This window comes from Pecten maximus, chromosome 13 (genome assembly GCF_902652985.1).
Source record: "Pecten maximus chromosome 13, xPecMax1.1, whole genome shotgun sequence".
Lineage (NCBI taxonomy): Eukaryota > Metazoa > Mollusca > Bivalvia > Pectinida > Pectinidae > Pecten > Pecten maximus.
In genome coordinates this window covers 34,666,331-34,678,504 of record NC_047027.1, presented here as the reverse complement: position 1 = coordinate 34,678,504, position 12,174 = coordinate 34,666,331, and the positions used below count along the sequence as shown (strand labels likewise).

At 35.2% G+C, this 12,174-nt stretch overlaps 2 protein-coding genes across 2 annotated transcripts; both read right to left on the bottom strand.

Annotated features, from left to right (window-relative positions):
* Positions 1-3,630: 3,630 nt before the first annotated feature.
* Positions 3,631-4,536, bottom strand: LOC117340697 (medium-chain acyl-CoA ligase ACSF2, mitochondrial-like). Its single transcript, XM_033902461.1, has one exon. The coding sequence runs from the start codon at positions 4,534-4,536 to the stop codon at positions 3,631-3,633; it is 906 nt and encodes a 301-aa protein (XP_033758352.1).
* Positions 4,537-4,612: 76 nt separating this feature from the next.
* On the bottom strand, positions 4,613-5,329 carry LOC117340696 (medium-chain acyl-CoA ligase ACSF2, mitochondrial-like). The gene has a single exon (XM_033902459.1). The coding sequence runs from the start codon at positions 5,327-5,329 to the stop codon at positions 4,613-4,615; it is 717 nt and encodes a 238-aa protein (XP_033758350.1).
* Between the last annotated feature and the right edge of the window lie 6,845 nt (positions 5,330-12,174).

Below are 12,174 nucleotides of genomic sequence, written 5' to 3'. Positions count from 1 at the left end.
TCCGAGGGCGCCAATTTCAAATAAAAATTAACAACACTTACTATCAATCATTTTTTACGAGAATTTTTGCTATCATTTCGTTATTAGTTATAGCTATCACACACATCATTCTTATTGACCCATCTATACTCGTTCTCTCCATTTTGAAGAATTTTGTCGACAGTTTTCAAGGTTCCCTTCAAACACAGGGGCACGTTACAATAATAATACATGAAATGATTAAAAATGTATGTGGGTCAGTAGTATAAACTGACCCACGTACATTTTTATTCATTTCATGTATTATTATTGTAACGTGCCCCTGTGGGTGTACTGTCTGTAACTTTCGTTTAGGACTCACACAACTACATGTAAATCAACCAATCAGCAAATCAGCGAGTGTTTTACCTGAACCACGTCCCTTACGAAAATGTGTTTCTGAGGTTTGTAGCCATTTTCTTGAGTAATTAACATATATAATAGATACTTCCTATTTGCGAGAATAAAGAGTAATGACTGAAGACTTGAAAAAAAGTAAGATACACTCCTACCACAGGGGCATGTCTAGTTTTATATTAAAAAATAGTCAGAAATACCTATATACTAGTTTTATATTAAAAAATAGTCAGAAATACCTATATAGGTATTTCTGACTATTTTTTAATATAAAACTAGACATGCCCCTGTGTTCCTACAGAAAATAGAATGACGTACGACTACAAGTGAAAAAAGAATTAAGTCACTAGTAATCACATATAGTAAAATATTTAAATATGAGAGTCCTTTATCGATACGGATGAACCGGTTGGGCCGGAGTTGTTCGTTTATGAAATAAGGACAGACCTAGCGATTTTTCGTTGTTGTTTTAGACGGATCTTGACAAAGACTTTCAATGTCTGGAGTCATATCTGTCAAGTAATATGCCTGAAATATTATATTAAACAAGAAATATCTTTAAAAAAGATAAACGGCATAGTTTTAATGCTGGTGGTTATAATGTAAAACTACCGGTGAACAAAATTAACGAACTAATGCGTTTCAGCACGGATAACAAAATTATATCGGTTTGAATCCTTTTTGTTGATAATAAGGCAGAATTTGAATCAGGAATATGATTTTATTAATTCAGCTTGCATACAATCTTATCTTTGTTTCGTTTTTAACGGCATATCTGCATTTTGCATTTACGGCTACATTGACCAATCATATACTTCATCTTGACCAGTAACGCCACCTGTCTCGTCATATCCGGGACCAAAAGAATATTATACGGCTATGCCGAAAAACAGAGGAATCGGGTTGTCCGCATCAAACAGGCTCCTGATTTGTGAATTGTCTTAATATGTTCTAAATGTGCACTTCAACATTTTTACATGATTAGGTGCATTCGTTTCGACGAGGGGCCGCGGTGGCCGAGTGGTTAAGGTGTCCAGACACTTTATCACTAGCCCTCCAGCTCTGGGTTGCGAGTTGGAAACCTACGTTGCCAGGAACTGACCGTGGGCCGGTGGTTTTTCTCCGGGTACTCCGGCTTTCCTCCACCAAAACCTGGCACGTCCTTAAATGACTCTGGCCGTTAATTGGACGTTAAACAAAAACAAACCAAACGTTTTGACGTTTCTCTGTTCTTTATCAGTATATGTACATTGTTACTTTTTTTTAGATAGGCGACCATCTTCGATTTTTACAGTTGAAGTTCGTTATATTGCTGTTTCTTTAACTACAACATTTTAACAGGATCTTTCTCAGTTTTCATATGTTGTAGAGAAAAGTTCATTAATTAAAAACCGTTCAACGGTTGACACCAAGACCTCTCCAGGAGTTCGTGTTTATGAACACCAATTCAATTGTTACGTGACGCAGATTTTGTTACAGAAACATTGTGTTAATTTTTGTATAAAATATGCTAGTAACATTGTCTAAACGATTTTTTACACAGGCAAACTGTCTTCATGTGAATTCAGGTCAAGTTCAGGTCAAGTTCAGGTCAAGTTCAGGTCAATTTCAGGTCAAGATTCTCAGGTCAAATTGACCTGAAAAGAGCAGATAAGTCAATTCATGTCAAGAAATTGACCTCAATTTGACCTGAAATTAACCTGAATTTGACCTGAAATTGACCTGAATTTGACATGAAAAAAAATTCAGGTCAAATTCAGGTCAATTTCATGTCATTTTCAGGTTAATTTCAGGTCAATTTCAGGTCAATTTCAGGTCAATTTTTTTCAGGACAAATTGACATGAAGACATTTTGCCTACCAATCCTATTACTACCTTTTCTGAAACATCCTATCACAAGCGATGTAATTCAGATATAATGTATATTCTAACGTATACTTCTCTATATAAAATCTGTTAAAAGATAAGAAAAAAAATGGTATTGGATTTCTGCATGGCACAATGATGAAATGATACCTGGAAGAGAACGATTGTATATTAGAGAAATATTACTTCGCATAACACTTTACATGGACGATTTGAATAGAGGAAGTAGCTGGATTATAAAGCTAGTATGTATCAGGCAGATATATGATATTTTATATTTTATAAATATTATTATGCAATAAATTGTGTAAATGGTAAAATCCCCTTTATGATATCATTGCCGTTTCCCTGCACTTCCCATCTGTCTCTTCTTTCACTCCACTGATTCCCAATTTCGTTTCATTGTATATAATGTCTAAAGTTCCTGCCACATTGCTGAAATAAATTTTGGATGCTTCTGTTAGCTGCCATAACTTGTGCTCGGTGCTCTTGCTTGTTTTAAAGAAGAAATAAAAATTATTTTTTAAATGAGACGGGTTATTAGAGATAGCCGAGTACACTCAACCAAGATGAAAATAAACGAGGAGTTTAAGTACAATTATTTAATATGAAGTTGATATATAAATTCATATATAATATCCATATATATTTGTACTCCTGAAGGTACTGTTAGATATTCTGTTTATTACATTTTATAGACAAATATACCGAGACATTCCGATCCTAGAATACAAAAGTTTGATCATCCTAAAGAGTCCTCTCCTTAAAACGTCTCTCCTACAAAACATTTGAGCATTATACTTTTAAATCCACCATTTCTAATTTCAAACGTATGAAACACGTTTTCTTTCCTTCATGCAAGAGCTTTCTTTTCAAAGAAAAGCGATACGCACTAATTCATGGTATTGGACAATATTGGAATGTATTTCATTAAACATTTGCAGACTGATACAATATATACCAAGAATAAAATTACCTATCACGAGAACGAACTGATTTTACTGAAAAGCTTATCAGAATATGTAACATGTTATTTCCAAATTCTTTGAAATTCATCCTGGTTTGATAAAAAACCTTTAAGGAATTGAAATTAAGGGTGCTGTAGATTCTTCAACATCACTCGCTGATCCCAATCTTCACTTGCATCGTATCAAGAAACATAACACCATCTTAATTAAGATAAATTTTGTGATGCATAATAGAGAGCATGGAAAGTCATTACAATCTTTAAAGAACAAACTATATATATATATCTACATAAGTAGATATCGTCAATATCTTGATGTTTAGTCTGTTCGTACAGTCTTTGATTCGGTATTCTACTGGTGATGTTGAAAACACGGGATGTTTGCAACTATATCTTCTAGACAGACCTTTTTCTCTCATCGGTTAGTTGTCCGTAGTTGTGGATGTCTTGTTTAGACCTAATCTTGCAACAGCTTCAAGACTTATTCGTTTTCTATCGAATTTTCCGTTTCCTACTTTGGGAAACGTTTCAAACCGTAAAAAGTATGTCGGTATTTCGCCAAGACTGCTCTGAGTGTGCTCCCTAAAAAGTTTCTGTTCAAAGAATCTTTTCACGTCTTCTGGGGTGACCTGCCCGGACGACAGAAAACACACACAGACTTCTTCAAGTAGTCTTTTATCAGGTACAGGTACCACACAAACGTCTTTGATCGCCGTCATCTCCCTTAAAAGAGACTCCAACATTCCAGGGTATATATTTTTACAGCCTCTTGATATGACATCATTTTCACGCCCCACGATTATGAGATTTCCTTCAGGTGATATTTTACCGAGGTCGCCTGTTCTATACCATTTACTTTCTGTGAAAACCTGCTTTGTAAGCTGCGGATTACCAACGTACTCTTTCATTGCATATGGTGAGCGGACCTGAATTTTGCCTATCGTTCCTCTTTCGTTGGGAATATCTATGTCGTCTACGATTCTGATCTCCACTCCCGGAAAGGGCCTACCAACGTCTCCTGCTTGTAGAGGTTTACTGCCATCAATGGGACCGTTAACAGCCACTCGCGGGCTTTCATTAGAGCTGTATATAACCATCATGTTCTGACAAAATCGTCCTATGACTCCCGTGTAGAAGTTGTCAATCATCTGACCAGTTACGACGATGCTTCGGAGCCTGAATCCGTCCTCCGTTACAGATTTGGGTAGGTCCAGTAAATCATGGATTGCAAAAGGCTGAAGCCATGCATCTGTGCATTCCTCTTCTTTCAAAAGCTGCCAAACAAAACCAGTATTCTCTCTGTTCATTGCTACACCTGATCCTAGCATTATCCACGTTTGACCTGTAGCGATGACAAATGGAAATATTCCTGGCATCCATCCAAAACATTTTTCGTTCAAATTATTACTTTGGTAATTCAGCCATACCCGGGTTATTGGATGGAGGGCAGTTCATCAAGCTGAAGTGAGAATGACAGACCATCTTTGATTTGCCTGTGCTACCAGATGTTGACAGGAGCAAAGCTTTGTGCTCTGGGTAAATATCTGGGAGTTCGACTTGATCCAGTTGAAGTGATTGTATGTGTTCTAAAGTTACTGACTTTTTAAAATCGGCTTTTCTGAGAAATATAGCCTGAAAATTGGTGTCTCCATTCGCGCTGTCTGTTTGACCAGTGACGTTTTCCAGCAAAGCTTTTACAGGGGGAAGAAAATGGCTATCTTTGCCACAATCCACCAGCATGAATTTTGCCTGTAGAAGTTGAATTTGTGCTTTGACACCTTGCGCTGTTTTCATATTAATGGTGACATTCCATACAACAGCTCCTGCTAACAGTATTGCCAACGACCCAATAGCCGTCTCTATAGAATTCGGACCTACCAGGCCTACTGTGTCACCTCTCTTGACTCCCCGTGTCACCAGATATCGTGCCAGGTGTTCGGCTTGTTGATACCAGCTAGCATTAGTCAAACTATACCTTGAACCGTCCAATTCTCTGAAGATCACCAGTTCCTGATTTGGACGAAAGCGAGCATTCTCTAGAGCTATCTGGATAACTGTGGTGTAGGTGTAGGGCCTGACTGACGGAGTGTGGAGATAACTGAGATTCGACACAGCAGCCATATCACTACTCTGAAAAGAAGTAAACACGATTTGTCAGAATATGAACAGGAAGATGCTTCCACACTTTAATACAAATTGAAAGTGACGCAAGAACGAATTTAACTGAATCTCACAGCTGTTTCATTTTGGACTCGTCAGTAATGCAAAGGTACTATAGTGATGACACTAAGAAAACTCAAGTTTAATAGAAAGAAATATGAAAATCTGATTGGACATTGCAGGGAAATATCCAAACATGTTATATTACTGGGGTCTCGAGAAATACATATATATTTTAAAAGAAGTTTTTACAAAGTATCCAGAAGATATACAAGTGTATAAGCACACTTATTGCTAACTGAGAGTTATATATAGTTGAGCAAAACACCATAGCTTTAAATCCCCATTACAACTAGTCAGTAATGGTAACATAGAAGGTGATGACACTCAGAAGGCGAATGTGGAAACTTAACTTAACAAGGGGAAAATGATTTGATTGTTTTGTATCTGTAGTGTTGTGGAAATAAACCGTATGGACGGATAAAGAATTATTGTGTTATTATAGCAGACATCGTTTTAAAGCAATGAGCTGATCTAACCTATTTTCGACGAAAATTAGCGTATTAATATAGTTGATGAATCACGTAAAGCACCGTGTGTGCATCCTGTGGACTGTTAATACATCATGCTAATGTTGTTCTACATTCTGTTGCTCATTAGTGTATTCATGTAAAGTATATATTGTTGTACATTGCTGCAACATTCCAATGACGTCACATTGTTTACAGGTTCCGTGTTGTGTCTAAACTGCTTGCCGCGAAGGCTGTATTTAGTATTTTTCAGGGTTTTTATAAGTTTTCGATGTTTGAATTAATGAGATATAGTACAGCAACATAAAATAATACCAGTTCTGAATGGAGTTTTACGAAACAAACGGCAAGTTACGAATAAGAATTCATTCTACTTTTACTTTTGTCATCGCATTTCTGATCGTCCTGGTCATGACAGCGATAGGTGTTTGGTTTCAACACAATGTTAAATCTACAAATACGATCTTCACAATTCAGCACGTCTTTGAAAATTATCTTCAAATGAAAGATTTAATCAATTCCTAATCGTTGCATTCGTGAAGTTGTTTGTAAGTTTCTATGCCATCTTTCGACATTAAAAATACCGAAAAAGTTCCAATATTGAGAGGAACATGAACATTAATATCGATCGTAATTTGTCTAAAAGCGTAACCATGTGATCACCTTAAAAATATAAAATGAGACATTTTGAATAGGAAATTAACTCGCTTATGTAGATTTTGCTTTGCACCTGAATAACTGACAAATTGGGAAACATTCTATAATAAGGCCAAATCGCCGTACTTACATTAAATCAACATTTTTGAAGGTAATCGTTCAAATCAATCAGATGCATAGGACTTTTCAGACGAATATTGATATTCTCTTTCCAATGATTCCAGGTACCTCCTTATAAAGCATTCTTAGAGGTTGCACTTCGCGAAAATTTCTAACGGTTTTAATACTGTTGCATTTATCATCACGTGACCTCACTATATATGCCTGTTACCTGAAAGGGCCGTCGTTATACAGAGGTCAATGTGTACTTTAATTTTAAATGCTTATTGAGCAGGCACATCATTGTAAATCGGGAAACAAGGACAAGGGAATATCATTTAAGGTACGTATATTGTGTAGGATAACAAAAGAAGTGATGCATGATGAAGCTTTGGGTTTTCCCGACAAATCTCTCGTATATACCTTCCACTAAAGGTAGCTGGAACTTTTTGTTTGTTTTTGTTTTGAAAATGAAAACGTAATGAAAAAAAATTGTAGCTAGAACTTGTTAGATTTATCTATACGATCACCCCCTTCCCCTAGTTTGTTCAAAAACTCTATAAACTAAAATGTACAACCATCACCAACTATCTACTACAGCCATGGTGAAAGAAAGTTAAGCATTTTACATATAAGATTGAGGCGCAATTGTAGTGTTATCAAATATAATCATCTAATTGATGATCCGTTTTGAACCTATGGACATCCTTGCGAAAATGCCTTTCAGTTTTTCTTTGAATGCAATTTCTATGGATTGGAAAGATTAAATATCTTTTAAAGTTTGAATGGCTTAAATGCTTGGTTTTGGATTGAAAACTTCTCTTGTTTGGTAATTAAGATATTTCTGTAGACATATAATCACTTGTGTTCATGTCAAAAAATACATCAAATCCAGCAATACATTTTGATATAGATTCTTGTACTCTTTATTGCAAACCTGTGTCTATGTTAAATATTCTATATGTCTACTTGATGTTTACGCCTATCTTAAATAGTCCGTGTCATGTATTTGTAGGATTATAGAGGGTGCCCATAAGTTGAAAAACAAAATGTGCCTAATCCCTTGTTTCAATGTAATTGTCAATAAAATATGTTTAATTCAAATCGCAAATTGTGTGGTTGATCAATATTACGGATTGAAAATTAAACGGAAGACCTTGTACTTACAAGTATAGATACCAAGGGCGTATCAGAGTTGATCGGTGATCAGAAAGGTAATTGGTTACATAGATATTGTGGATCTTGCGTAAATTAAGTTAATCAAGTGGCGAGAGAACTGTTTACGGGGGAAAGAACTAACGGGTACATATACATGACTTGTGGCGAATAACAGGAAATGGTATCAGTGAACAAGGAAAAGATAGTGCAGCCATAATTAAAGCGAAATGTTTTCAACTCAGGAACACAAAAAATAGCATAACCGTAATTATATACGCTTGCTGTAATTTCAAACATGATATTAAATATCCACCTCTCCCTTCTTTAGCTAAGTAAACTCTGACTGCGAATAAATTAACGTATACGCAGTGAAAAAAAAACCTCAAAGGATAAACAAGCGCGGGAATCGGTATCATTATTATGACGTCGTCTATTTGTGACGTTACTGGAACGTCAACTAGACGGCGCCATTTTGAAAGGTCTGGCCAACGTAATTTTAGCGTTTTCTCCTGTTACCCGATGATCTCTGCACAAAAAGCTAACGTCAAGTGAGTTTTTTGTCAAAAATACTAAACTGAATATTGCGAAAATTGGTGCATAGTTAACTTATCCACGAGGTAAGCTAACAACAAATGGCTGAAGCGTACAGTTCCTAGAGAACATTTGACCACGTCACTACTAACTCTGTGTCAATACACGCTGTGCTTGACAACCATAGTTAACCCGAGACGGAAATCGTGGATTGTGAATATATCCATTTATTAAAAACGTAAAAGAAAGATGTTGTTTCTTTTAATTTAATTAAACCTACTGGTGTTTGCACGTAGATTTACTTGAACTATATTATTATAGCAATCAATAAACACATCCTGAATTTTATTTTCTTCTTACTGTATTTAAATGATTTGTTTGATGTAAATATAAGGATTGTACCACATTTTGATTGCGGTTACGGTAGTGTGTCAACGAATATATCCAACGGAGAGCGAACGCGCTAACCGTATGAAATGTTCGTTGCCAACTGCGGGGATACTACCGTATACGCAGCAAAATGAGGTGCATCCTTAGATTTTTATGAAAAAAACACAACATATTGTGTTGATGCATTACTCAAATATCAATGCTTCTCTTGATGCTCGATATATTCAACTTTAGCCCTTAAATGATAATAGTAAGAACATATTAATGTTACAAGTTTGACAGAGAAAGCGAATTCAGTGAAAATGATTATTAACATATTTAAGTTTGTGTAATTTAAGAAATATATCATACTTAATTAAACTGATTGCATTTTCATATTGTGATCAGATGATTAAAAAAAACTTTGAAAGCATCGATAGTTGATCAACAAATATATATTATCAGAAAACAAAATTAAATTTTATTCGAAAACTACTTCATTCCTTCATTAGTTTAACATGACGTTTGATTTTGTAAGATATTCTTGGATCCCAATATTATATATTTTTAAAATCAACGATCAGTGTATTGTCACAGAAGTATTTTATTACCTTTTCTTTGCCAACTACTATACTCTTCTGTATAAATTACCGCACATATCGTTTCTGTAAATATCTATTGTGTAACGTTAAACAGATCTCAAAATGTTACCTTCACGGCACTGGCTAACTTGGACTATAGAAGTTTCCTTAAGTGCTCTTCCCCGTACGTCGCCAGCTAATCCGGATACTTTAGTTTCGACTCGGTTTAAATATATAGTCATATTATTGATCTCTCTTTACATCAAAAGCATCTGCTGACGACAACAAACGACTTTTGTTTTAATGGTAGATATACTTTTATCACCACAAACACATGACACCACGTAACACATACACACACATATCTATATATATAAAAGAAATTATTGCGAAGGTGAATGTATAAAAAGTTTGATTTTTGTCATTATATATATATATATACATCATGTATATCGAAAATAGTAAAAATCTACTAAGACATAAACTATATGTTTTATATATATTTTTATTTATATAATTAGCGATTTATTAAATTATTACACAGTTTTTTTTTTAACGTCCTATTAACAGTCAGGGTCATTTTAAGACGTGCCAGGTTTTGGAGGTTGAGGAAAGCCGGAGTACCCGGAGAAAAACCACCGGCCTACAGTCAGTACCTGACAACTGGAAGGTTTCGAACTCGCAACCCAGAGGTGGAGGGCTAGTGATAACGTGTCGGTACACCTTCACCACTCGGCCACTGCGGTCCCTATTACACAGTCATATACATGTATATAATTGATCATGTAGTTATAACGACAGTACAGACAAGTACATTATCGGAATACAAATCTCCATGCTTTCTTTTTTCCAAACCCTTTCATTCAATTTCTATATAGATTTTGACAGATACAGTTAAAAGTGCATTTCACTTCGCTTTTCAAATTATTATTTATTACACTGCTTATAACGTAAATTTCCATTTGAAAATGCATTATTTCCTTATTTCGTTACCAGTATTCCAATCCGTTTCACCATTTTTATTTAAGATCTGACAAAAATACGAGACAAAAAGAAAAAAAAAGTATGCTGTATTGTAAAAAATCTCAAATGATCTCGGTTTATGTTTTGCTGGTATAACTATTTTCCATTCAAAATGACCCGATACTCACAAAGATAATGTATCTCCTACTTTCACGGACTTGGTTATTTGAGATATCTTTGATCCGATTATGTTGGTCACGCTTATTGATAACATAGACTCGATTAGATTGATATCAGTTTTAGTGACTTAATTAATGCTTAATACACCATTGTTAATTTGTGATTTATAAAACTGTACACAACTGGAGTAAAATACAGTTGGACAGTTCTTCGTGATTCGGTATTGAAAATAACTGTCTAATTTTAGGCGAATGGATGAAAAAAACCCAGTTTCATTATTCCTGTATATCGATCATCAGGGGAAAACCATTAAATTCGGATTTTTATAATCTAGCCAAGGTAAACCCCATATATATTTTTTATCAGTTTAACAGCGACGGATGTTGTTCATCAGTTTTGGTGCATTCTTTATAATTTATGAAAGCGTCTTGTTCTTGTTACCTTATACTACACAGCAGACGACCATTCGTGTTTGTTGATGTCATCTCGACTGGAAATCGTTGTCTATCAGACGCTTGACATGCATAATGCTTTGACGACGGTTCAAAACGCCGATTTAATTGTAAGAGTAGAGTCACGAAAGGGGGAAATGGCCCTGTTGTGGAGCCAAATTTGAAAATATTTATGTTTCAAATATAAAACCATGAAACAATAACTGGTGTGTTTATCTTTTATTATGGATATTTTGACGTCAACAGGTTAACACGCTTTGCCACGTTTTACAGTTGCCTTGTTAAAAATACTATTTACATATGATCACGTACATGTATAAGGCCTAATTGACCAATGGAAATGCCCATACGATATGGTAATAAGTTACGATATATGGTGATAAGCAGACGGACAGAACAATATCTTGTATAAATAATCAGTCTGACAAACGCACGGACAGTCGGCAAACCAGATGTGAATAACCCTAGCGGTCCTTACTCACCCAACGTTCATGTTTAATTACCTTGTCGTTTTTTAATCAGAACAATGGCAATTGCACGTGACTTGTTTGTCCTTTATTGTCTTGATTGTCGTAATTTGGTTTGGTTTGTTTTTGTTTGTCGTCCTATTAACAGCCAGAGTCATTTAAGGACGTGCCAGTTTTTGCAGGTGGAGGAAAGCCGGAGTACCCGGAAAAAACCACCGGCTTCGGTCAGTACCTGGCAACTGCCCCACGCAGATTGTCGTAAGAGTTAAGTTTAGGCTGTGTTGTTTGCACCAGTGATTAAAGTAATATAACACTGATATAAAAGTAAAATCTATGTATAGGCCATGTTGAACTTTCTGGAATATATAATGTTTTGTTTACATGTGTTTTTGACAAGTGGTTGTATACAAGAAGTGTTTAGGGAATTCCAGAAAAGAGATGTTGGAGAATGTACCTGAAATATTTGGCGATGTAGTATAAATACAACTAGAGACAAATTGGCAAGGAAAGCTATATGAATTTTGTTGGATTATTAATTGCATGATACGGAAAACTGATTTATATCTATTAAGGAAAACTGCATGAATTTTATTGGAATATTAAGATTATAATATCTTGGAACTGTGAACTATTGGATTTATAAACATTTTAAATTTTGGTGAAATGGATAGGAAAGGAGGATTACGCAAGGACAGTTGTTATAAGATAAGTAATTTACAGTGTTGTTAAGTACATCACCTTGTTCACCACTTAATTGTAATTGTGAATTATCTCTGTAATTTACTTGGTGTTGTATATATAATTAAATTGTCTTCTGGG